Raw genomic sequence first — 27,441 nt, 5'->3', positions numbered from 1 at the left:
GGGAGGGGTCCTATTACAAGAAGGGGAAGATGGGAAGATGCACCCTTGTGCTTACATATTAAAAAAAAATTCGGACGCAGAGCAGCACTCAGTGGTCTGGGATAAGGAGGCAGCTGCCGTCAAGCTAGCCCTATGCACATGGAGGCAGTGGCTGGAAGGGGCCATGGTACCTTTTGAGGTGTGGATGGACCACAGGAACCTGGAAGCATTGAGGGGGCTATGCAGATTAGGAGCAAAGTAGCTAAGGTGGGCAAAGTTTTTCTCCCGCTTTAATTTTACACTTAAACACTTCCCAGGGAAAGCAGAGTTTTTAGCAGACACCCTGTCTCGCCTCCCACAGCATGCCAGTCTGAGAGAGGAGGTGGTAGACACAATATTTTCTCCTATGCAATTGGGCAGGGCTGTTGTTATCAGGAGCCAAGCTAGAAGGGGGACTTCCCCGCTGTCTCCCCCCTCCATGGATTGGGAGGATAGGGTAAAAAGAACTAGAGAACGGATCAGGGGAGGAATTACCAGAGCAATGAGAGAAAAAGCTAAATGGATGCTGGTATCAAAATGGAAAGATGTATATCCCACCGGGACTGAGGGGAGAAGTATTAAAGACTTGTCATGACCAAGCTAGCTGGCCATTTCGGCTGCCTCAAAACATTGAACCTAACTCTCAAAGGCAGTTCTGGTGGCCCAAAATGAGGAAGGATGTGTCACAGTACTTGGCCCCTTGTCAAGTGTGCTTAATGGGGAAAAAGAGGGGGGGAAACCACCAGGGTTGTTACAACCAATGGATAATCCACCTCGACCTTAGTCTATAATATCAATGGACTTTATCACAGATCTCCCCCCAAGTAAAGGAAAGACCGTGATCTGGGTAGTGGTGGACCTGTTCTCTAAACAAGCCCATTTTGTCCCCTGTGCCAAATTACCCACAGCCAAGAAGCTAGCCACGTTGTTCATGTCACATGTAGTAGTGAGGCTCCGCTCATTCCCTGACAAAGTGATTTTGGATCGAGGCCCACAGTTTATTGCCAGATTTTGGAAGCAACTAGTGGAAGTGACAGGCATCACTCAAGGGATGTCATCTGGATATCATCCAGAAACAGACGGACAGACAGAAAGAGTCAATCAGGTGTTAGAACAATTTCTAAGATGCTATATAGACTACCAGCAAGATAATTGGGCAGAATATTTAGCTTTTGTTGAATATTGTTATAACAATAGATTCACAGCTTCACCCTTCAAAATCACCCAAGGGTTCAAGGGTAAGGCGATGCCATTTCTTAGAGACGCTCCTCCTGAGAAAGGAGGAGAGGAGAAAACTGAACTCCACAACTAGTGGAGGGGAATTGCAGAACAGTGGGACCTCATTAAACAACCCTGAGAAAAGCAAAAGAGGACTATAAGGCCCAAGCTGACAGGAAACGTTCGCCTCAATGGGACTTAAAAATAGGGGACTGGGTATTTGTAGCTACAAAGAACTTATGGGGAGAGCAACACTGTAAAAAAACTAGGTTGGAAGTTTATAGGCCCATTTGAAATAATGGAAGTCATTAATAGGGTAACGGCAAAACTGGACCTGCCGAAGAATTTAAAGAATGTCCACCCCGTTTTCCATTGCAGCCTTTTAAAGAGGGTGCCAGATCCGGACCAGTGGCACCCGAACCCGGGAACTCCCCTCCCCTTTGATGAGGAACGGGCAACCTCACCACAAAGTGCAAGCTATTTTGGATTCAAAATGCAAACGGGGGACATTGTTACACCTCATTTTGTGGAAACATTTCAGTCAAAGTCACCAAGAATGGGTTACAGCGGAAAATGTTAAAGCTTCCAAGTTAGTTAAAGAATTTCACAAACCATACCCAGACAAACCGAAAGGGAGTTGAAAATAAGGAGGGCAGAATGTCAGACAGGGTTAACCTGTCTGTCATAGAAGGTTGGAGAGGCATAGACACAAGACGCCCCGCAGTTACCTATCGATGTGTGGTGCTCAACTGTCTGACCTGTGGGGGGGGGGGGTTACTAGAGCAGGGAGACAATCGGGAGACAGCCAACTGACAGAAAAGGTCGATTCCCGCAATTTTCCCCTGGCTAAAGTGCCCACCAAAACCAACAGCCCTGTTGTGTGGGAAAGGGGGAGGGGCAAGGAGTATATAATCAGCCTCAGTTACATTACCCAGTTATTCTCAGCAATTGCCTTGTGTCAGATGTTTGTACTGGAGCTCTTGAATCAAATTGTTTACAGAACCTGTCTCTGCCTGGTCTGATCATGACGGGTAATTTAAGAGGACCCGTTGAACAGAACTTGACAATGATGAGGGGTCAGGGCTCTCCTGTAGCCAGGAAAAATGTAGATATTGTGTGAGATTGAACAAGGAAACTATCATTTCTGTGAACCTGAATGACTTTGAGAATGTTTTGACTGTGACTCTTTGAGAAAGATTGGTTTTGAAACGGGCCAGTGAGGATCTAGATAACCCATTAGAGGACTCAAGATAGAGAGCTGAGGATTGTTCACAGCCATTGCATGAGAATCACCACGTCAAGATATATGATCTTTCTTTTACTACTGAGATACAGCACTTCACAAATTTTGAACTTCATTACTTATGAACTTTGTATTTTGCTGACAAGTTTGATACAAAAAGCTTTTGAGAATACTAATTGTTAAAACCTGCTACTTATATACTTGCACTTTATGAATTCTTTGTGCAATACTTTTTCCTATTTGAAACTAGCCCCTTAGCACTAGCACTTTGTCAGTCTATTGATGTGTATCCTATATGAGTTGGTTTATTTATAACTGAAGCACTTTAAGAATTGAGTCTCTTATAGTACAGTTATTCTGGAAACACAACTGAATATTTGAGAACTATATCAGAAGTGTTCAAACTGTGCATTACTGTTAAACATTTAATAAATTGACTTAGGAATGGTTTTCATAGCATTTAGTGTTGATATCCAAAAGGACTCTTAGTAAGTTTTCACAGACTCATTGCTGCCTTGGAGGAAAGATGTAGCAGGCAAAGCTGGATTACTGGGGGCAGTGTGTGGCTGAGGAAGCAGCCAGTCTGCCCCAGGCGGGAGAAGCTCAACATCTCTGTCCCTGGCAGAAGGGATAGAAATTGTGATAGCATTGCCAATGGCCTTTATTGGCATCCAAGCACTTCAGCCCAGGATATTAGCAATGGCCAGGCCCTCTGAGGCACACAGAAAGGGTGTCGTGGGCCCTGGGATTTTTGTATTAAATGTAAATCTCTTGTGTGTTATCCTTTGGGAAGGCAGTTGCCCCTTGATCCTTGCAGCGCCTGGCCCTCATTGTGTTTCATGGACAGGCAGAAGGATTCTGCCACGAAGCAAAATAATCTCTTTGCCTCTTCTTCCCCTCTCCTGCTTTGCAGTTTCAGAAGACAAAGGACATGGAGTTCAGGCATAATAAACTAACACGGAAGAATATTGGGTTCCAGATGCTCAAGAAAATGGGCTGGCAGGAGGGGCGTGGCCTTGGGTCGCATGGAGACGGCATCAGGGAGCCTATCAAAGTGTATGTAGCCGGCGCAAGAGGTGTATGTGTGGTGTGGTGTGTGTGTCAGATACCCTGTTCCTAACGGCAACTCCTTCCTACTGTGAAAGACAAGGCCCCATTCAAGTGTGCTCCGTATGTAGTTATGGAACTCACTGCAGGCATTTTTATAAGTTTAAACACATTCTGTGCAGGATTGATATGTCAATGGCTGTTAGCTGTGATAGCTATATACAACCTTTGAGGTCAGTGGGAGTCTGCCTCTTAATGCCAGATGCAACAGGGATGGCCATTGCCTTCCCAGAGGTTCGCTTTTCCTTCACAGAAAGCTTCCATTCCCTCTTCTTTATTTTTTTTTTAAAAAAATCATTAAAAACTTGGCTTTTGGAAGTAATGTAAGCTACACCAAATGTCTGTAACTTGTATGGCTTCTGCTACCCTCACAGCTTGTTTCCTTTGCATGGACTTTGGGATTGGTGAGTATCTTTCTCTTCCATAGCATCCTTCCAGGATTCACACCGGCTTCTGGCCTAGTCAAGCGAATTTGGTCTCTGTTCATTGTTGCTTCTCTAATATCCCAATCAACCACCTTATGGCTGAATTTCCCAAGTCTAAAACATCTCAGGCTAATGTCCTCTATTGATACCCTACACACACGTTTCTGAGGCAAATGGTTCTTTACCATTGATCAGAAATCCTGCAACTCAAAACTTGTGTGTGTTGGAAATCCTCCCCCCTTTTTAAATCATTTTAATACTTGAAAATGGCAAGCACTTAACTCAGTTCTGGCACCTGTGCTTCCCATAGAAAAGGTCTCCAGTTCATTCTATGGCATCTCTAGTTTTAAAAGGATCTCTGGTTTCAAAGCTGGGTAAGACGTCATGCCTGTCCTTGAAGAACTGTTGCCAGCTAGCGGAAATAAACCACTGGAGACTGACTTGGTATAAAACTATTTTGTATGTTTAAGGGAGAGTCCACAGTTCAACAGCAGAAGTCATGTCTGTTGCAGAAGATCCAGGGTTCAGTCTGCAATTCAAGGGGTCTTGGGTAACTGTAATAGGAAAGTCTCCCTGCCAGATAGCTGCTTTCTGTCGAGAGTGCACACGGCTTCCAAACTGTCACTAGGAACGTTGACAGTCCCTCTCAGAAGATCATTTCTGATGGACATGTTATCTGGTCCTACCCTATTCAGTTTTCTCTTATCAGCTCTATAGAATTTGCCATGGTCTAGGCTCTTGCTGGTACCCATCCTGAATGGGGCCTGTGCTCCATAATCACCTGGGGTAGGGTTATCCAAGATTTAATCAATGTAGAAATGCTTCTGGCCCAGTCATATGCATCTTGTCTCCATTGGAAAATGATTGAAATAGGCAATGCTGGACCAGTGATAAAAAGTTGCTTTATTTGTTCATATGTTCTTCTCCTTGCACTTCTTGTCTTGCTGGGGACTCTGCTTCTCTTCTTAATGTTCCAGTGTCCTCCTTTGATGGTGGTTCCTTAAGAGAAGATAGTGTTCCAGATTTAAGTCTGGAAATCTCTACTTGACTCACATGCATTGTTTAATAAAATGTTGCCGTTGTAAAAATCCAGAATGATGGCCACATCCCTCTCCTGATATATGGAGCTTGTCACTGTTCACTGCTTTGGGTCCCATTGGAAGAGATGCTGACTGTCCTCCACCTTGCACCCCTGTACCAATCGGCCTGGAACAGAAGGCATTTCAGCCTCCATGGAAGCTTTTGGCCGTCTCCCGTGTCAGCTGGTGTCAGGGTCCTTATTGCTTCCTGCTGTACACCGCTCCTGAGTTTTTTCAGCCCATCTATCCAAGCAACCAGCATGCTGTGCTTGAGCTCTGTGTCGTCACCATCGCCCATCCTTCCAGGCTCCTCATTGAAGTGTAACTTCTTCCTATTTTCCCCATCAGTTCCCATGGGCTTAGATGCTGTCTCCTGGGCTCTGATCTTTGCCTCAAATCTGATTTCCTATTCAGGCTGCATAGACAGGCCTGTAAAGACATAAGCAGGTCTGTTCAGAAGTAATGCCCAAAGTTATTCCATGGGGCTTAGTCCCAGGAAAGTGACCTGGTCGTTTCTGACATCTTTTTTTTTTCTTGGTCAGGGCCCTCTGGAGAAGAAAGGTCGGGCAAGATCACAAGCTGAATTCATCGAGCTGACAAGGGCCAAATGGTGCCTTTTCCTTATTTTCAGGCCCTTTACAGTTTTTGTCCTCCTACAGCTTCAGTATTATCAGCCTAACTTTGAAAACCCAGCTGGCCAAAATTTCACAGCTGCAGACCACCTCCAAGAGGGGTTGGGTCTGCTTTGTATCCATGCATTACCATGTTTAGGTTTTTAACTGCGAATCTCCTTAGGGCCTTTCCCTGTTGATTTGTTCTGTACTGTTCCGCCCAAAAACCTCTGGCTGCTTATTCAGGACAGCATTTTTATTGAAGAAATAGTGAAATGGCTTCTTGAAGAGCTCGTGAAATGGACAGCCCACTCCCCCCACCCCACCCCCGCACTGCAAGTAACAGGTTTTATTGGCTTACCATTAGGAAATTTCTCCTAATGTTCCACTACAGTCTGTTCTTGGGTAACTTAAGTCCATCAGATCTATTCTTGTTCTCGGAAGCAGTAAAGAAGCACTCTTTATTTTTGCCCTCTTCTGTGCAACAGATATTTGCTATTCGATGAGCGCAGCACAGTCATTCCCCTTGGTCAGTTTATTTTTATCCAGGTTAAGTGTAACTAATTCCTTCAGCCTTCCCACACAAGACTGGTTTTCCAAACCCTGACTATTTTCGCAGTCCTCTGCACCTGATCCGTATTGTCTGCATCTTAAAAGAGTGGTGCTGGCCACAATGCTCAAGATGAGCTCTCTGCCTTGCTTGGAGTAGAACGGATTATTTCTCATGGCTCGGCTGCAGCTTAAAATCGCATTAGCCTTTTCATGGACCAGTCATGCTGCCAGTCGTTTTGTTGAGCTGGTGATCACCTGCAGTCTTCAGATCCTTTTCACAGGCGCTGCTGCCATCCATTATTTTTCCCTGAGTGCAGAGCTTCGCGTTTATTTCTCAATTTCATTTTGCTAGCTTCAGCGTAGCATTCCAACTTACCATGATTTTTTAATCTTATTTTTCTCTTTTAAGATTCGCTACCCTTCCCAGTTTTGTAGTGTTTGCGAACCTGATAAGGATTTCTTCTACCTCTTCATTCAAATCTTTGTTAAAAATGTCAAAAATTCCCAGTCTGAGGGTAGAGCCCCTCAGACACCTCGCTTAAAGCCCCCCTCCAGATCTGTGAAGTGCATGGTTTGAGCGTGGTACTTATGAATCCATCAGCTAGTACTGTCATCTAGTGTGCCGGTAACCGGTTTGCTGATGAAAACATCTTGGGGCATGTTGGGATCTTTCATCCACACCGTTCTTTAACAACCCTATGGGGCTGAAAGTGATTGGCCCAAGGTCGCCCAGCGAGCTTTTGTGGCTGAGAGGGGATTTGAACATGTGACAAGCAGCAAAGCATGGTGGATCATTCTAGTGCACACTTCTTCATCTTGAGCTCCAAGAGGAAGTCAAGTCATTTGGGGCCCACAAAGAGTTTCCAAGTGACAATCCTCACAGAGCACTTTTGGTTGTACATGTGAGAAGCTTCTGTCGACAGAGGGCTGGATGGGCGAATTCCATGGCAATTTGAGAGTTCTTTCCTTGGGAACTGAATTTTTAAAAATCTTGTTTCCTCTCTTGCTTATCTCATGATACCTCAGTCTGCAATCAGGATGTGCCAGTTTGGGTTTGCATAAAGAGATGTAGAGAAGCAAACCCTTCCCCACTTTTATTAGCTACCCCTTTTTGGAAGTGTAACATTGTCCTAACTCTCCATTTTGCCTCCGTAGGGGCTCTACCTCTGCAGGGGAGGGCTTGGGTGTTGCTGGGGAAGAGAACAAAGAAGACACATTTGACACCTTCCGCCAGAGAATGATAAATATGTACAATCTGAAGAGAGGCAGTAAATAGGTAGGTGTATAGATAAGCTGGTTTCCCTAACTTTGAATTCTTGCAAGCATTTTTAAAAAACTTTGTTTTTTCACCTTTACCTTTTGCCCAGGTTGAGGATGCAGAACCCACATGACTGTTACCTGTGGCTTCTAACGCTGTGGGAGGGGGTATGACTTTAAAATTTAATCCAGAATTATCTTTCAAGCAAAGAATAAGATTGTTGGGTTGCCTCGCTGCTATTTTTCATACGCTTCTTTCCCAAGAAACCCTGCCAATTTTTGTTCGGATGAGCAAGGCTAATATCGGCTCATTTGGATGATCAAGGCCGTCAGCAAAATTAAATCATGAGCATCCTAATAGTCAGCTGTTCTTTGGATGAAGAAACAGCTGGTATGCTTTCTGTCTTGTCAAGTATGTCCTATGTCTATTCTGGACAGGATGCAAATGACTATCCTCAGTTGTGAAAATTGTGGTTCTCCACCCTCAAGACTCAGAAGCTCAACTATCCATCCTTTTAAAACTTTCCTTTGAATCCTTTCACTTCTGGAACAGCTGCTCTGCAATTTGAAGTAGCAAGTTCTGTTACTTTCATCCATCCATTGATCATATTTACTCCCTCCCCCCTTGAAATGGTATGCTAGAACTTTGATTTTAATAACTAGGGCTCCTAGGAGTTTCACCTGTATTCTGGCATCTTTATTAGTCAACAGCCTGGACTCATACACTGCTTTAGTTCAATATGGATTTCTGCCATTTGTTTGCCTTCACCTCCCCGAACTTGGCCTTCACTTCCCCAAAGGAATGTCGGCGTACCACAGAAAGCTATCTTGGGGCTTGCAAGCCCCCCTGGCAGCAGCGCATTTGAGGTGGTCTGGAATTTGTGCTTCTATATTGTGTGTCACAAGAATTCATGGTAACAATTGGGTGAAACCCTCTTTCAAGACATTCCTCTCCCTGCCCTCCCTCTTTGATACTTAACACTAGTCATTGGTTTAATGTAACTCCAGGGAAGACTTCTGTTGAAGCAGAGCACCTTGGAACACTAAGACATGCTGAGGGAAACTGTCTTTAGGAACTGAATGTCTGATGGCATGAAAAGCTGTTGAAAGACAATGGTTTTAAACCACCTTCCTGACTAAACCGTATTATCTGGACTTCCCAAATGTTGCTTTTCCATAACAATCTGCAAAAGAAATCTTCATCTTCTCGAATGGACAAACAAATCTCTTGTATTCCTGTTACAAAGCAGTGAACATTCTTTTTCCAATAGCCACTCATTTTTGTGTGAGTTCTGTGATGTACATAACTTTTTTTTTGTCCACAATTATTTGGATGTGACTTGTTGCATTGCTCAGGTTTGGAGCATTTCTGGCTATTTGCTTGGAACGCCTTAGAGTAACCAGGAAACATCCAATAAAACAGCACAACATAGCAGATGTTAATTTGAGGTTCATGCTGTCCTGTTAATCTGGTGTGTTTCTTCACTTGTCAAAGGACACCAGAAGTTGCCTGCTTCATCCTAACTTGAGTTGAATACTGATGCTACAGACATGTGCTGCATTGTCTACACAGAATTCCTCCAGCCTGTTGAAGCTAACTGTGCCAGTCAGAGACTTCATTGAAGTCCAACCGTTTCCCTGTTACATTGCTCCATTATAGCTCTTTTGTTTCTAGGTGTTTGGTTCTCTTGTCTCTCCATAATTCTGTCATTGCATTTAAAAACAAAACAGCATTCTATCCACCATGACCTGTTGTCAAATAATGATTCAGTTTGACTTTCCGTTAAGTCATAGTGGCTTTTCTCACTGTAAATTGGCTTTAAGGTCTGGAGAACATCGTAAACTTCTACTGTTTGAAATCAAAGGGGCATTTAGGGGTTTTATTTCACCGACTGAGTTCACCTCTTCATTCACGTTGCTAGAAGCACTTCCTCTTGATTTGAGAACTTGCAAAAAAAAATATTGCACAGCCAAATACATTATCTGGTGGCTAGGACCCCCTTATTCAATCAGCTCTAGTCCGTGTTCCTCACACTTTGTGGTGGAAGGACCAAGTACCCATTTGATGGGGTGCATCGGCATAAAACTTGACATATCCAGGCTGGGGAAGTAGCCTTTTTTACCCCCATTTTGGTGAGGTAGAATGGCAACTGGCCTCCTAGTTTGAGCTCACATGAGAGCTACTTTGCTGGAAATGTTGAAGGTGAACAATGCTTATTATGGGGGAGGTTTGGCATGGAGAATCGTTTTGATCTCCTGTCCTCCCAGATAATGATGATTTTATGGCCATTCTTCCTTGTCAGCTATTTGGTTTTGGGACAAAACTATCAGAGCAACACTGGTGTTTTAAGATTCTAGTGTTTCTCTCCAGTCTGACCCACTTTTGATCTTCTGTTTGAGATCCTTTTGGGTTTTTGCATCCTGCTTTAGCAGGAGACTTTAGCCAAAAACATCTGAATGCATTTGCAAGTATTAAAACATGCTGCCAGGTAGCCTTGTCAGTTCACTTGTTTTTTCTTATTTTAGCTTCCCAGGCGCGCTCTGTCATGAAGACCACAAGCTTCCAAGAATGTGTTTTAACTTCTGTTAGTTGGGAGTTTTCCTCCTCCTCCTCCTCCTCAAAAAAAAAAAAAAACTTTTTGGTTTGGAATGTTGCTTTTTTAGTGCTTCTTGATAAAAAACTTTTCCCCCTTCCTGTGGCATTGAACAGTATTGACAAGTAATAAATAGCAGGTCTGTTAAGTAATGGCTGATGTTTCTTGCTTTAAAATGTTGAATTGCATGTAATTCTTTTTTAAAGGCTTACAATAAATGTGGATAGAAATGGAACTGCTTTCTCAACCTGGTTTGTTCCTTGTATGTGTGTGGTTTTTGAATTCTTGTTCATCTCATAGGAAGACATACCGCTGCTGATGCCTCACAATCCCCCCCCATACACATACACACACACGCACACACACACACACACAGAGCTTTCATGGATTCATTTTGCATCAGAGGAAGGCGCTATTGTTAGCTGAATTAGAGCAGCAACATACAGCCTATTACACGTGTTAATTGGGGTGGATGGGGAAGTGATGGTGTTACAAAGGGCTAGGGACTGGTCTGAAGGCACATGGAAGAGCTCCTCTCCTGAAATTGGACTAGTCTGGAAAGTCAAACCAATATGCAGCCGTACCTATATCAGCTGCTTTGATATAGGTATTCTCTGGGGAAGAAGAGAGAGTAAGTGAAATGACAGGTAACAAAATGAAATAAATGTACTTTCTTGGTGATGGCATATGGAGTCTCTAGCTTTCTAGCTGTAAGCTGATATAAATTGCAGAGGGATAACTATGAGAGATCTGCAGTATCGCGCCGTCTTTATGTTACTTTACTAGCCCATGAAGAAGGTTGGACTTGGTGACTGTCTCTTGAAGTGACTCATCTCCCAAAAGAAGCAGTGGGAGAGGAAAGAAGGTGATGGGAAAGCTGCCCAGGTGTCAAAGCAGAAGTGGATGATCCTTGTCTCCCACAGCTGCATCCGAGTGTGCTAGAGAGCCCCAGGCAGCTCCTATCAGAGAGACGGAACTGCTGCAAGTGTCTCCCTCTCAGGGCCCCCCTCTACCCTATTTGTAGTAATACTGGATAGATATAACAGTGGCTGGCTTGAGTTGTATCCAGTAAACTGGGACCAAGGTTTATAGTGGACTTACCTCTCTAAAGCCACCCTGACCTAGTATGATGGCAACACTTCTGTCTTAGCAAGTTCACTCTGGCAAGAGTTTCTGTAGATTACAGCTCAATTCAGTAGCTGCATGAAGTGCAAGTGGAAGCCTGCAGCTATGTATCATGGGGAGAGAAAATACAAAGGGGGGGGGGCAGGCTTAAGACTGAAAGGTAAGACATCCAGCCCTCACCATTTCTCCAGAAAGTTCTGATGTGTGCAAAGAAGCCCCCTGCCTGCTCCCAGCTATGGCAATTTGTGCCCATGCAATTGCATTGTAATGTTTAGTAGTCCTAGCCCAACCTCTGTGTACTATGCTGGGGCGGGGGGCGGGGGGCGGACCACCCTAAGCAAATTGAATTCTGTGTCTTGTATAAATTGGCAAAAACCATGTGATGCTTTTGCTGTGCATAATTTGACATACTTACTGTGTGTTTCTAACAATGTGATCTTTATCAGAGTTGCTTCCTAGGGCAAAAAAAAAATCACTATTAGTATATTTTTCTACCTGCGATTCAAGGTAGATTAGCATAAATCAATGATTAACGGCTGCGACGGCCAATACACTGTACAATAGGGGCTGGACTGCAGAAATCTGAAATAAAGCACAAGCATTTGAACAACATATTAAGCAATGCAAGAATTACCTAGGAGATGCAAACTTACAGCAGTGGACAGTAACCAGTGGTATAGCATGTTGTCCCTGTCCTTTTACAGGGACGACATGCAGATACTTTTACAGAAGTGTCTTTCTGAACCATTTCCCTTCTGTTCAGTCATTTTATCTTTCCTCTGAAAAAAACACTCCTGATTAATTCAATTTTGCATAGTCTGCAGAAAGCCAAGAGAATGGGAGGCCTTCCTAGCTTCATCAGGCAGGCTGTTCCATAAGGTGGGGCCCACGATACAGAACACTCAGGAATGGGCATTATGCTTAGAGAGGCAGAACAGCTTCGTCTGGCACTCTCTCTGTTACCTCCACTCTTCCAAGGGGGAGTTTTTGTTGACCGAAAGTGAGTTGCCTTGGCAGGAACGCTGTTTTTTAAACATAGTATAAAGGGCTTACTTTTTTGATAGAAGGGCATGATGAAGTGTAGCACTGAGTGGGCTAGTAATAACAACTTCACAGAAGACTGGCGTGGCCATCATTCAACTGGTGTTCCCAGTCTTGCCATCAGATTCACAGCAGTTATACTGAACCTGTTCCTTTTCACGTAGGAGCAATATTATAGGGCCCAGATTGGACAAAGAGATGGGGGAACGGGGACAATGGGAGGAAAGGAAGCTCTTTGCCCAGTTTCTGGCAAAAGTGGTTCTGTTCTGGCTCTTTGGCTGAGATTAAGCCAATCGCACTGGAGCTGCCTATTATTTCTTTACAAGAGTACTGTTTTATGGAAGAAGGCAGAATCTTTCTTTGATTGGAAGACGGTATCTGAGCTCCTTTGCATGAGATTTCAGTCTTACGCTCTTTTGTCAGCTAAGAGCAGCATGGTGTGCTTCCAAATGTAATGGGGAGGTGGAATGCTCAGTTACTGGAAGCTTGAGAAACAAAAATCTAGAATCAGTTGGGAGGAAGGTGTCACTGGGGCATGTTAAAGAGTGGAACACCAGATGGTACCCTCATGGAAACCGCTGTGGACTAAGGATGGTCCTTAGCCAAGAAAATGCTTTCGGAATTGCTCACCAGCACGATAAACATCCACAAGCAGTTCAGACTGATCTTCACAGTTCACACAAGCCGTGAAGAAGGGAAAACCAACAACACAGGAGCATATAAAAGTTGTGTTTAATACCTCCTTCCACCTTAGGCAGAGCTCTCTCCTTTGAACAGCTACACACCAGCCAGAAAGGCAGAGATGAACCTTGGTCTATGGCAATGTTTGTATAAAGTATATATGTGACGGTGATCAGTTGGGGGAGGGGTGTTTCTTGTCTACAGCACCTGCTGATGAGAGACATGAGGGACCTTAACATCACAGCCTGAACCATCTCTCCTTCTCAAATCTCCAGGAATTTCCCAGCCTGGTTCCAAGGCCAGTGTTGACAATCCATTGCCGTGATTATTATTATGTGATTATACAGCCTGGCTTGCCTCACTTGATGGCTGGTATGTTTTGGAGTAAATTAAAAGCCACAGGATTAATTTGTGTATGTTGACGTGTTCCTGGATGGAGTAGCATCTATAATATGATTTTAACAGTATATTACAATATTTTAAAACATCAAATTTTACCTTACAACTTTATGATCTGCATATCCAGCATTTTAAAACACCAAACCCATTCCCAGCAGCTGTAGCCATGAAATAAAAATCACAAGTCTTTGGGTTTCCACTAAAATTGAAAACTCTGTTACTGCCAGTTACGAGATGAGACACTTTAGATGGTATCCCCCAACACTTTCTGGAAAGTGAGTTCCTAAAATTAACCCAACATAATTCCATAGAGGTTTTTGCTGATGAAAATACATATTTGATTAATAAAATGATGGGCTTTATTTTAAATGGCAGATAAGAAAATTACAGCAGTGTAGGGATAACTTCTCTCTATCAGGAGCTCCTCCCTTTACCATAAAAAATTAAATATAGTTAGAGGCGAATAGACAATTCCTCTCCCGAGAGCCATGTGCTGGCAAAGAAGCTCAGTGGACGGAGCTACAGGTAGGTGAAGCTACTTACTGCTTCTTTCCAGAAGGGAGGAGGGACAAAATGGGCCTGGTGTCCAGAGTGAGAAAGGGCAAGGGTGGAAGAGAAAATGAGGCAGGGTACGGTTGCCAACTCTCGGGACATTCCTAGAGATTTGAAGGTGTAGTCTGAGAATGGCAATGTACTCAGCAGAGTATAATGACATAGAGTCCACCCCCCAAAGCAGCCATTTCCTCTGTAGCTTGGAGATTGGTTGCAATTCCGGGAGGTCTCCAGACTCCCCCTGGAGGCTGGCAATCCTAGGCTTGGGGAAGAAGATCAATGTGAGAAGAGGTATGGGGGCGTTGTGAGGCTGGAAGGGGAATAGTGTGTTGGGGGAAGATGAATTATGGGAGATTTTGCCGAGAGGAGTAAGTGGGCAGAAGGACACGGCTGAAGTTGGCTCCTCGTTGCCAACCTAGCCACGAACAGTACGGATCTGTACCAGAAAATGAAGGTTTGAGAGTAGGATTGCCAGCTTCCAGCTGGTGGCTGGAGATCACCCAGAATTGTAACTGATCTCCAGGCCACAGAGATCATTTCACCTGGAGAAAATGGCTGCTTTGGAGGGTGAATTGTATAGAATTATACCATGCTGAGGTCCCTTCCTTCCCCAAACCCTGCCTTCTCCAGGCTTCACCCCACCCCCACCCCCCAAAATTTCCAGGAATTTCCCAACTTGGAGCTTGCAGTCCTATTTGGAGGAGTATATTGGGGGTAGGGTTGTCAGCTCCAAATTGGGAAATTCCTGGAGATTTGGGGGGGGGAGCCTGGAGAAGGTAGGGTTTGGGGAAGGAAAGGACCTCAGCAAGGTATAATTCCATAGAGTCTACCCTCCAAAGCAGCCATTTTCTCTAGGTGAACTGATCCCTGTGGCCTGGAGATCAGTTGTAATTCTGTGAGATCGCCAACCACAACCAGGAGGCTGGCAACCCTAGCTGAAAAAAGAATGGGGGTGAGGGAATTCCTGAGAGGAGTATGGAAGGGGGTGGAATTGACCTGAGAAGCCTGAGGGGCGAAGAGGAGGGATATGGAGGCCTAAAAGGGGAGGTGGGCTCCTGTGAGGGGTAATGGAAGTTTAATCTGGGAAATGGAATTGGGAGGGGGTCCTGAGGGAGATAATAGCAAACCCGTGAGAGGAACTTTGGGGATGCACGATGGCTTAGGGGCCTGGTGATAGGAGAATACTTGGGGGTCTTTGACACAACATAGGAGAGGGGGTGCCTTCAGGGGAGAGCAGGGAACGGAGGTGGGGGGGACAAAGAAGCAAAGGTGAAGAATCCTCAGAGAAAAGATGGGGACTGGGAAGGTCCTTGCGGGGGGGCAGTTAGGGCCTGGGAAAGTGAGATTATTGGGGGAAGTCAGGTTTTTAAGGGGAATGGTAGGTTATAAATGGAGTTCCTGAGGAGAATATTGGAAGGGACCGCCGTTGACCTGGAATAAGAGGACTGAGTTGAGGGTTCTGAGCAGAATAATGGGAAGTGACGGGGAATATCCTGAGGGGAGAACTGGGAGTGATTACTGGGGGCGCACAGGGCAGGGGGGGGGTGAAGATTGTTGCATGGTTGTAGGATGTCTCGATTGCAGGTTGGGGCAGGAATTTTTTTCTGAAAGGAAAAGAAGGATGAGAGAATTTCCTGAGCTAAACAATGGCTGGTGGTGAGAAATAACCAAAGCTGGGGGAAGGGGCGTCTCACAAATAGAAAAGGAAAATGGGGAGAGTTGCTGAGAGGAACATTAGCAGAACAGAGAACTTCCTTCTAAAAATGCAGCTTAGAAATACCCCCTCCCTTTCCCTCTTTTAAGATCTACTTTGGGTACCACAAACTCTGCTATAAATTATTCAAGTCTTTAAGAATATAAATCATTCTTTCCTCCTTTGAAATTAATATCCAGAATCAGGTTCCCTGAGTACATCTAGGAGACTTACATTGCACAAAGAGAAAACTTGACAGAAGGTCATGCTGTGGTTGAAATGAAGATGGTTGTCTTTGCCGCTTGCCTTCTGACAGTCTGGGGGATAATACAGCAGCTGGAAGCGGGGGACATTTTGAACTGCATGCCAAGAAAAACGGTGACATACCAATGTAGGTGTCCTGTTACAACTAGTATTTAAAAAAGAAAAAAGTGTATACTCTAGAAGCAGTCTATCTGGATGCCAGATTTTGGGGACAAAGAGCAACACAAAAGTCGTCCTTGTGGTCTTTCCAGAGGCATCATCTCGGCTGATCCAACAGGGCTCTTATCATAGTTAAATGGAACTTAACCTGCACAGGGGCAGCCTACCTTTGAATACCAGATGTTTGAGCAATGAGAAGGCTGCTGCTTTTGTGGTCTTTGTTGTGCCTTCCTGAGGCAAATCAGTTCTTGTATTTAGAGTTTCTGAGACTTCAATAGATGCAGCTCATCCGTTGTCAAAGTTTCTTTACGTCCATGAGGACCAAAGTCTTCCTTTTATTTTCATTCTTGAAAAAGAACAAAATAAAGCCCATAAAATCTGTAAACCGTAGGGAGGTTGCCTCTATGCATTATATATTTATTTGTTCAAAAGGCTAAAAACATTAAATAATTCCAGAGGAGCGGGTGTATTAGCCTGTTGCAGCAAAAGTAAAGTCTTACGGTGCCTTAAAGACCAGCATGTGGGGGTCTAGCCATGACAGTTTATGCTGGAGCAATAATTTTAGTCTTTAAAATGTCACAAGGCTTTTGTTTTTTTTCATTAAACAATGCCAAAGAAGGTGAACAAAAAAAATTAAATGCTGATCAAGCAATGTAAGATAAATGATTTAAAAACCAAATAAAAACAGAAACTCATTCTCTCTGCCTTTCTCTCACTTGTGGTTTCAAAGTAATTTATGCAATTTTTTCCTTCAGCTGGGAATCTAAAAAATTTTTGGAAACGGGAGCTATCCAATTTTTCCACACTCGTAGTGAGTGAAGAAACCAACACTTTGTATGCAGGAGCCCAAAATGTCATCCTTGCTCTAAACTTGAATGATGTCTCTAAAGAATTATCCAGGGCAAGTAAAGTTTTATTCCTTTTTTTTTCTCTTCAAAATACACATATCTCGGCAGCGGAAGAGTCTACTCTGGACTCTAATTGCCCCTATCTAGTTTTCAAATACAGAATTATCATTCATCATTTTCCATCAATGCAAGATGCCCTAATGTTGATTTTAGCTGTCTCTGAAATTTCAAGAGACATTCAAGAAAAATTTCAGTTTTATAACAGAGCATTAATGTCATGACTGAAGGCAGGTTGGTGGTCAAATATTGAGACTGAGATTGATTTCTCAGCCTTTTTGTGAATTACAATATGATGCACTGTTGCTTTAACTTGGTTTTGCACTGTCATTCTAATCATCCCTCTAATTAGTCGACAACCTATATTTGTGACTCAAATAAGTCAGTGGCTTAGGCAGCTCAGACTGAGTAGCTAGACCAGAGTCAGCAGGTATAGAAGGCCTGGTGGATCTCTACAAAATGTATGAAAATCATACAGACATCAATGCCATATCATAGTTTGCAACTAAACAGAGATTTTACATAACACCTTCTCCGCAACTAGACTTGCCAACCCCAGCCTGGAAAAGTTCTAGAGATTTGGGGGCGGTGCCTGTGGAGGGTAGAATTTGGGGAGGGATTTCACCTAAAATCTATGGTATACTATAGAGTTTGCCCTCTGAAGCTGCCCTTTTCTCCAGCCTCCAGAGAAACTGACCTCTGCAAGCTGGAGGTCAATTGTAATTCTGGAAGGATGCCAGACCCTGCCTGGAGGTTGGCAACCCTATCCATTAGGACATTTAATATGTTTATATGTTTAAGAGAACTGTTGCAACCAGGGCTTAGCCTTGTTGGTTGAGAGTAGGGCTAAAGTGAAGTATAGCCAGGCCCGGTTTCTAGCCTGGCAGATAATGGAGGCTCTTCAGGTTACTGTACTGATTTCTAACAAAACATTGTTTGGCTGGCTAGCTGGCAGACAATCCAGCAAACAGATCATGTGATCCACAGATCATGTGATCCACAGTGGCTCCCAAAGACCTTGCAAAGATCTTGCAAATGTCAGTCAACAGAGGAGGAAGTCGGTCCTAAATAAAAGCAAGACTGCTAGTTCAATGCAACCTCTAATTGAATTACAAAAGTTTTAATTTTTCTGGAATTGATCATTCTTTTTCTTTTGTTTTCTAGGAGAACTGGATTTCTGCAGAGGACAGGGAGCTGGAATGCCTCCGTAGAGGAAAGAGCAAAGTACACCTTAAGCTGGCTTTTTCTTCTGGGCTGTTTAATGTATTGAATAGCTTTTGTCTGAACTCAGGAATGTAGGCTTAAACGAGTTTAAATGTTAGGCCTTCTCTTTAGTGAACCCTGAGGGCTGGCTTTTGGTGGGGTGGGTGAGTAAGGCAGGGATCTCTAACAGATAACATGCAGGATTCTTATTAAACTACAATTCTCGGGAGAGATACAAAAAAAAGAGTATCTGTTTGGATCTCAGTCTTAGTATTTATCTGATAATTGCAGAAGGCTAGCTGTCTGTTACCAGTGGCACCTTAGAGAGTAATGTCATTTATTTCAGCATGAGTGTTTGTGACTCAGAACTCACTTCTTCAGATGCTGTGAAGTCAGTTCTGACTCATGCAAACTCACACTGAAATAAATGGTAGTTTTTAAGGTGCCACTGATCATAATGTAAATTACGTTTTACTGAAGTAACCTGCCCTGAACCAGCTCACGGGGAGGGCGGAATAGATGTCCAATTAATAAATAAGTAATAAATAAATAGTATTTGCCTATGCAAGCTTGCAATTGGCTTGTTTAGACGCCATGAATTGTTCAGTGACTGAATAGGATGCAATTCAACAAAGACAAGTGCACAGTACACATCTGGGCCACAAAAATGGGAAGCACGAATACTGGATGGGGGATACACTTCTGGGCAGTAGTATATGTGAAAGGGATCTTGGGGTAAGAGTGGACTGTAAACTAAATATGAGCAGTCAGTGTGATGCGGTGGCAACTAAGGCTAATTCAATCTTGGGTTGTATCAAAGGGGCCATAGCATCAAAATCACAGGAGGTCATAGCCCTTCTCTATACTGCCTTGGTCAGGCCACACCTGGATTATTGTGTGCAGTTCTGGAGGCCTCACTTCAAAAAGGATGTGGCCAAAATCGAGAGGGTGCAGAGGAGAGCGACGAGGATGATCAGGGGTCTGGAGACTGAGCCCTATGATGAAAGGCTGAGGGCCTTGGGAATGTTTAGTTTGGAGAAGAGGAGGTTGAGGGGGGACATGATTGCTCTCTTCAAATATTTGCAAGGCTGTCATTTGGACGAGGGCAAGGAGCTGTTCCAGTTGGCAGCAGAGGGGTAGGACGCGAAGCAATGGGTTTAAATTACATGCAGATAGGTACCGGCTGGATATTAGGAAAAACTTTTTCATGGTCAGAGTAGTTCAAAAGTGGACTCAGCTGCCTAGGGAGGTGGTGAGCTCCCCTTCACTGGCAGTTTTCAAGAAGAGGCTGGATGAATACTTGTCAGAGATGCTTTAGGCTGATCCTGCACTGGGCGGGGAGTTGGACTAGATGGTCTGTATGGCCCCTCCCAACTCTATGATTCTATGAACCTGACCTTTGTTTCCTATGTCATGTCAAATTGCTTATGTGTTTTGTATCAGCTCTTTATTGGATTTCTGCTTGATTCCAAATTTCTGCAGAAGGGGTCCTACTCTGCTTCGTTTCTGCAGTGGGACTGCATCAGGCATTGCGCTGGAATATATAACTTACCTTTTGTTTTCTAAAAAGTGCCATTTATGTGTATTTTTCTGCCAGGCAGAATGTCAGAATTACATTCTAATCTTGCATAAGATAAATGACACCAGTTTGTATGTGTGTGGAACAAATGCCTTTCTTCCAGCCTGCGATTACATGGTAAGTGCATGGATAAATTTTATATGAATGCACATGCAATATACATCACATTATGAATATAACTTCCTCTTCTCATTGATACAGTAGTTCTTTGAGCACTAGTAAGTGATGCTTCCTTTAAAATCAGCCATTAATTTCTCTTTGACAAGTATATTTTCAACTGATCTTTTGCATGCTTTTATTTTCTGTCTTCTGCCTGACCTCTCTCTCTCTCTTTCTCTGTGACATTATTTATAAAAAGGACTGTCTGATTCAAGCCTTTCTTGTATGCTTGCATAATCCACAATGCGCATGGTGTGTGAAGCAGGCCGTTAATGAAGTGCTTTCTGTTTTGTGTTGGTTGTGACTTGAAGTCAGTAATTATTTTATTACCAAGTGTTGCTTTTCTGGATCAGCTGTCTCCCAACAGGAGCAGGCAGCGATGAAGAGGGCCTTGTATTCCATCCTCAGAATCTGATAGTCAAAGGCAAACTGCTTCTGGATGCTCAGTGTGTGTGTGTGTGTGTGTGTGTGTACTTTAAAAATCTGGCTGACATAGTAGTTGTGGCAGTTGTCTCTTGCAACAGTGAGTTCTAAAAGCGCTGTAGCAAAGTGGTTAAGTGGTTTGGCTGCGAATCAGCACTCTGTTGGTTCGAATCCCACTACTACCATGAGCTCAGGGTCTCACCACATGAGACAAAATACACTTGTATTACATGAGTAATTTGAGTGTATTTTGTAATTCGAGTGTATGTGAGTGTAATTCAAGTGTATTTTGTCTTGTGTGGTTTGACCCTCAGTAGGTGGCCTTGGGTAAGCCACTCCTCTAAGCCCCAGCTCCCCAGCTGTATTGTGAGGATAATAATAACCCTGACTTGTTCACCGCTCTGGGTGAGGCACTAATCTGTCTAGAAGAGTGGTATATAAGCGGTTATTGTTGTTGTTGTTGTCAGAAATAGTAGTATCTTTCAGACCACTCAGAACTTACTACTGATCACTTTTGTAAAGTTCTAGTATTAAGAGGGAAGAAGGAAAAGTTTAACCTTCTTTCCATACAATTCATTGTTTCATAAACATCTGTTCTGTTTCACTATTAACTGAATGAACGGGCTTCGAACACCCCAACATTTGTAATTGTCCCAAGTTTTGAATTTGGTTCCTACATATCCAAAATCAATGTGGCATCTACCTTCTTTAATTCTAGTGTGTTTGCACCATTAACATTCCCATTTTACAGTTGGGGGAAGTGGAGCTGTGAGCACAGTAATGTGATTAGTACAACCCATGTGGATTCTTTCCTGTTGGTTGGTGTTATAATCGGGCTTCAAACCCCAGATCCCAAATCTGATAATACCCAGAATTAGGATTGCTTCACATATAACAAAGTCTCTATAGAAAGGCCTCAGTAGATATGCATAAAATATGTTTCATATTCGTGGGGAAGTAGGGTTAGCTAAGCTATGGTGCAGAAGCTGCATACACAAACACATCAGAACTTCCTTGTGGGATGAGGCCAAGGGTCCCCTGAATTTATGTATTTATTTACTTCATTTATATTCCCCTGTTTTCTCCCCAATGGGTACCCAAAGTGGCTTATAACATCCTTCTCCCATTTTATCCTCACCACAACCCTATGAGGTAGGTTAGGCTGAGAGTTCATGACTGACCCCAAGTCAGCCAGCAATCTCCCATGGCAAAGTGAGGATTTAAAACTACAGATGAAGATGCCTCGTGCAGAGTCAAACTTGTTCCACGTCTAGCTCAGTATTGTCAGATTGGCAGCAGTTCTCTGGCAGAGAATGGTCTTTTGCTATACCTGCTAGCCTGAAAGACAAGCTGTAAATAAAGTAAATAAAGTACCTGAGACCACTGAGATTTGGGAGATTGGACCTGGGAGCTTTGACATGCATGCAAAACATGCTCCACTGCTGAAATCTTGGCTCTTTTAACCCAGTGCTCTCCTGCTCTCCTGACAGTGGTCAGTCAGGGTGTGAAGGCAGTATCCTTCCCCTGGTGCTTCTAGCAGTAGGGACACAGGTCTTTTGCCCCCAGATATGGAAGGTAGGTGTGTGTGTGTGATTTATACATACTGCACTATTAACATCCGTGATTCTTTACAGTGTCAGCCAAAACAACAGGCACTGTCTCTAAGAGTTCACATCCACTATCATGAGTTACTCCTTCTACTTGCTCCACAGGCAAGATTGTATAAATTTGCCATAGTGCTAACAGATTGTCTCCTTAACATTACCGAACTAATGGTAGTGATAGAGCCTCACAGTGGACAATTTCACCAGGCACAAAAAGTAAGAATCCGTTTTCTCCAAACACCGTGAGATTGGATAGGCAGAGCACAAAATAGTGGACACTCTCTGGGGCAAAAGCTTTGCCCCTCCATTTGCTGGTGGGAACGGTGGAGAGAGGCTCCCTCCATACATCACTAGGTAACTGCACTGTTGTGGCACTGTAGCAATCATTTACACCTAGATTGTCTTGTCCATATAAGAAAATCAATTTGCAAACCATTTCTATGGCAAAATGGTAGCACAGTATCCAACAATGTGCCAGAGAAGCAAGGAGGAGAGAGAAGCAAGGAGGAAATACAGTGTATAGGAGACCACCAAGCAGGGCTCATTTCGATGGGGAACGTGCAGGAATGCAGTTCCGGCAGTTCCCCAAAGAGGTCACATGTCAGGTGTCCTCGCCCATCTGACATTTTCGGCCCGTTTCAGCCTGGATTGGGGCCGAAACGGCCCAGATCGGGCCTCTGATGGGTGGTGGATCACTCTCCCACTCAGCAGTGGCCTGATCCTGACCATTTTGGGCCCCTTTTCGGCCATTTTCAGCCCCTTTTTGCCATTTTGGGCCCAATTTCAGCCCTGAATGGCCAGGATTGGGTCCAAAACAGCCAGGATAGGTGATGTTAGGGGGTGTGGCACATGCAAATCAGTTATGCTAATGACACAATTCTGGTGGTAGCAAGGGGTGTGGCATATGCTAATGAGTTATACTAATGAGTTATGCTAATGAGCTCCTCCAGCTCTTCTACAAAATGACCCCTGCCACCAAGGAAGTCCTGGGTTGCTATAGAGAGGCAATGGCAAACCACTTCTGTTTGTTTCTTGCCTTGCAAACCCTCTAGGGTTGCCGTAAGTCACCTGCAACTTGATGGCTCACAATTTTCTAAGGAGACAGCACACGTGCCATGTGTTTACATGTGGAAAAATACAGGTACAGCCACCATTTGTGAGAACCTGTATGGAGGTTCAGCACTAATTCCTATGGTGAACTTCTTTCCATGTGTGGACTTCATAGCATTTAATGTACCCACCTCATAGTGGCCCCGTTAAAAGCTGTTCATTCTATTAAAGAGAATTGCAATCTATTTTTAAACAGAAATGTTGGATATTTTTCCCTTCCTTTTGATAAAATAGGTCATTAACAATGGAAAGTTAAGGCTGCAAGGAAAAGCTGTGGAAAGCAGAGGAAACTGTCCATTTGAACCCACCCTGAAATATGCTTCTTTAATGGTTGGTAAGTTTTACCCTTGCCATGCAAAGCGAGTTGATAGCTTTCCCACTTAGTCACAGCTGTCAAGTGCTAATTGCTCAAATTAGGTGTTTGAGTGTATTTTGGATCCAATGTGTTCTTTGAGGCCCCCTGTATGAAAGACCAGCTCAAAAAAGGCTATCGGGAAGTCTAATCTTTTTTCCATTCTGCACGCTTGTTCTCCCCTGTTGGTTGAGTGATGTGGACTTTTTTCAGAACAATTTAGTGCTTGATGGTATTTTTGGTTCGCTCTTTCAACTGATGGTCTCCCCCCTTTAATCATTGTTCCTCATTTTTATCCCAGATGCTTAGGATTTCAGCTGAGGCTGGAGGCGGCGTATGTTTTGCCCACATGTGCACAGCACAGGCAGTAGCCTTTCAACTCTAAACCCATTAAAAAACAGAAAGACACTGCAGTCTTTGTTCAAAAACTCTTGTTAGAACATTCTCTGCTGTCATTTGGCAGCAAGAGACGTGCCCTTTAAATCTGGGAGATTTCCTCCCCCTTTGAGGTCTGGGTGATTCCCAGCCCCACACTGTTTGTTAACCTGTAGATTTCTGAAATAGCTCCTGTGCAGTTGACCTACTTCTCTTCCTGGTTCTTTACACAATCTTTGCAATGCAAGGTGCTTCTCACAAGTCTTTAAAAAAACAAAGGTTTATGTGCTTTTAGAAATCATACCCATCCATTAAGATAAGGTAAATTGTGCTGCTGAAATCCTAAGAGCATGCTTCTGTTTTCAAGTGCATGCCATGAGGTCTAGAAACATGCATGTATCCTTTTAAACAAAAGTTGGCTTTTGCAGGGTTCTGCTTCCAATGCAAAGTCTAGCACCTTGATCTACCAACTGCCTGCAAACTTCCCCCTCTCCATTAAGTGACCTGGCAGCCAGTTCCCTTGACAACTGGAGGGGGTCATGTTTGGCCCAAGCATCTCTGGTTAACCACTAGTGCTGTATTCCTTTCCCAATATCTCATGTCTGCCCTGACGCTGGTCTCTTTTTCATGGAGAAGGAACTGAGATAAAACATCATCCGTGCAAGGTCAATCTTGAAACATGCCGCAGCAGCTGAAATGTGTGTATACATGCCTTCTGCTGGTTCTTCTATACATAGTCCGGTGCTTACACACAATATAATAATTGATGATGATGATGATATACTTTTAGGTGTTCCTATAAAATCTGTGGTGAAAGAAAACATGTCTTTTTATCCCCCCCCAGGTGGTGCACTTTATTCAGCCACTTCCAACAATTTCTTGGGTACAGAGCCAATTATACTTCGAAGTTTGAGGAATCCTTTAAGAACTGAGTTTAAAGCACTGTGGCTCAATGGTAAGGCTTTTTTGTATGTGATATAACCCCTCAGCCCAGCAAATGTCTCCAATTAATGGAGCCCATGGTTTAGGCATTTCTTTCCAAAGACAGCCTTTCTGTGATCAAGTCACATAGATAAACCAACACATACAATTCAGTTCCATGTTAAGAACTACACACCAGCAATGAGACATCTGTAGGAAAATGAAACAGTGTAAGGATGCTGGAGACAAATGTTGGACGTAAATATATCTTGGGTCTCAACAAGAAAGACAGTAAATAAATAGCTGTAAAAGCAGTAAATAAATAAATGTAGTTCATAATGTAAAAACATAACCCATGTAGTTTCAGGGTTGCTTGATGGTACCTTAATCAGCAGGTGAATATTTTCACTAAGATGTGGAGTAGATGTTTGATTTTTGAAAAAGAGAACTCTTTTAAATGTAAAATCAAAAAGTCCAGTAGCACCTTTAAGACTAACCAATTTTATTGTAGCATAAGCTTTCAAGAATCAAGTTCTCTTCGTCAGATGCCTGATCAGGCATCTGACGAAGAGAACTGTGATTCTCGAAAGCTTATGCTACAATAAAATTGGTTAGTCTTAAAGGTGCTACTGGACTCTTTTTGATTTTACTACCACAGACTAACATGGCTAACTCCTCTGCATCTTTTAAATGTGTAAGTTTTGAGTGAGGGGAAGAAGGGAAAGGAGAAAGTTTTTTTCAGTGCAGTAATGTGTTTTGTTGCCTACAAACGTCTGCTCCTTGACTATTGGAGCATCCCCCTTTGCAGTGTCAAGTACAGACACCTGTAGCTAGGCAAATTATGGGATCCTGCCTATGTATACCAGGGTCACAGATCTGGGCAGTGCCGCATATCAGAGTGGGGAAGATTCCCAGAAACAAGCAGGAACAAGACAGAATACAATTAAAATCTTTATTATGAAGCAGATAGAACAGGAGAATGGCGAGAGGCACACAAGAATCCAAACACAACACACACACACAAAGAAGGCTAAATTTAACACCTAACACCTAAACAATAAACGAAACAGGGTGGGGAGCATTCAACCTGTCCTGCAGAGGATGGAAATTTTGTAGAGTTCTAATGTGGAGAGCAGAAGAAAGGAGTGTAGAGGCAGAGACCAACGTGTGTCTCCAAGGAACCTGTACCACACAGGGGCAGTAGCTGGAAAAATTGCTGCCGAGTATTGGAGATTTGTGGAAGATATTATAGTATAGATGTTCATGATTTGGAATGTGCTGGTCATTAGGTGGGGCAAGGATAAGTGAACAAAAGACTGGGAGTGACAGATGGCTGTCTCTGGGAGGAGGATGGATCTATGATAAGGCTGAGTATCTCCCAAATCCCGTTGTGCTTTAAGGCTATCAAAAAAACTAATTCTGGAGAATCACCCAAGTTTAAAGTGGGGTGGAGGCTGATATTGGAAAGAGGAATTTTCCTGGTTTACATAAAAGTTAAAAATGCTTCCTGGAGGAGATTTGGAGAACCACAGGCTTAAGGCTGGATGAATAAGGAGAGGGCAGTCACTAGCAGTGTACAGTCCTATACAATCACTAAGACAAAGGGAGGAACTAGCCAGAGTGAGTCCATCGCTCATAGACTTGGAGACCTGGATTGTTCATTAAGGCCAAATTATTCAGGAAGGAGCTTCCAAAGTCCTTGGGGAGAATGGTCCTCCATTGTAATGAGCCTGAAATGGGATTTAGAACCAAAGTGATCGCGCTGATCAGCATGGCTCGGTGGAAAGGGGCTGGGATAGCCACTAGGGTGGAGGTGCGAGGACAGGTGGCCTAAAGCCCTGGGTCTGACTCCCCTCGTCCGAAAACAGCAAAAGGGAGAGTGGCATGGCCTTGCAGGGGAGGCACCCCAGAGTTCCATTGGTTCAGCCTGGATATCACTTCACATCCCCCTCCTTCTCATCCTGACATCAACCTTGCCCCCCCCCCCCGCCCGATGCACCAATCTTCTGCCTGGCATATCAGATACCAGCCCTGCAAGTGAATGAAAGTCCTTCCCCCCGCCCCCCCAAGTTATACACAGACAACACTCAAAGCCTCACCCACTCCCTGCAGTGTATCTGAGGGGGGGAGCTAAGTGGGGCTGAAGCCTCAAAGGTGCCACTGGAGCCCTGTCCTTTATGGCAGCAGAACCAAAGGTGCAGAGGTGAGAGGGCCATTCCCCGTGCAGCTTTCCCGGGAGCGAGGTTGAGTCACAGGCCAACTGGGGAATCATCCTGGAGTTGGGCCGGAAAGGCAGTCATGAAGGATTACCGGGGGATGAAACAGCCATTCTCTCTGGACTCCCTGACAAGTTGTGACCTGCCTGAAAGGGGAAAAGAGACACGTGCAGCAAGGGAGAGGGGCTCGGCCTCACACAAGCCAGGACCAGGTCTGCCGCGCCTGTCTGTGGCCTGGGCAGCTACTCAGCCACCATGCTCCCCAGGCCACCATGTGTGAGGGGAATGGGGAGGAGAGTACAAATGAGGGAGGAGGGGCAGCTGGCTCCCCAGCTCCTCCTTACTGTGAGTGCATTTGCAACCCCCTCCCCCACAGCTGAAACTCTGGAGGCAGGTGACCTGTAAGGGAACTTGAATGGGAGTTGTTAATCAGACGTTCTGGACTTCGCTTTCCTCCAGTGTGTAAGCGCAAAGTGCTCGCCAAATCTCACAAAGTGCCCACATTCATCTTTGAAGTTCAGCTTTCATGCCTGTTGAGTGTGGCAAGCTTTCCTCGTTGAGAGGCATGTTGGTTGC

The 27,441-nt window shown here is 44.0% G+C and overlaps 2 protein-coding genes across 9 annotated transcripts in view; both read left to right on the top strand.

Annotated features, from left to right (window-relative positions):
* The window catches only part of SUGP2 (SURP and G-patch domain containing 2), a 34,396-nt gene extending 24,057 nt beyond the window's left edge, over positions 1 to 10,339 (top strand). For 5 of the 8 annotated variants that reach the window (XM_054979668.1, XM_054979666.1, XM_054979671.1 and 2 more), the window contains 3 exons: positions 3,393 to 3,535; positions 7,409 to 7,529; positions 7,621 to 10,339. In XM_054979668.1, coding sequence (XP_054835643.1) covers positions 3,393 to 3,535; positions 7,409 to 7,529 — 264 coding nt within the window. In that variant the 3' untranslated portion in view covers positions 7,621 to 10,339. The remainder of the gene's footprint in view (positions 1 to 3,392; positions 3,536 to 7,408; positions 7,530 to 7,620) is intronic. The other 3 variants (XM_054979674.1, XM_054979667.1, XM_054979673.1) reach the window with 3 other exon arrangements.
* A 5,541-nt stretch (positions 10,340 to 15,880) lies between these two features.
* The window catches only part of LOC129329930 (semaphorin-4D-like), a 45,473-nt gene continuing 33,912 nt past the window's right edge, over positions 15,881 to 27,441 (top strand). The window contains exons 1-6 of the mRNA XM_054979684.1: positions 15,881 to 15,986; positions 17,911 to 17,960; positions 18,088 to 18,147; positions 19,724 to 19,822; positions 23,236 to 23,335; positions 24,573 to 24,683. Coding sequence (XP_054835659.1) covers positions 15,881 to 15,986; positions 17,911 to 17,960; positions 18,088 to 18,147; positions 19,724 to 19,822; positions 23,236 to 23,335; positions 24,573 to 24,683 — 526 coding nt within the window. The remainder of the gene's footprint in view (positions 15,987 to 17,910; positions 17,961 to 18,087; positions 18,148 to 19,723; positions 19,823 to 23,235; positions 23,336 to 24,572; positions 24,684 to 27,441) is intronic.

Source organism: Eublepharis macularius, chromosome 5 (genome assembly GCF_028583425.1).
Source record: "Eublepharis macularius isolate TG4126 chromosome 5, MPM_Emac_v1.0, whole genome shotgun sequence".
Taxonomy (NCBI): Eukaryota; Metazoa; Chordata; class Lepidosauria; order Squamata; family Eublepharidae; genus Eublepharis; species Eublepharis macularius.
The sequence above is the reverse complement of the archived record's forward strand: the minus strand, read 5'-3'. Positions and strand labels throughout refer to the sequence as shown.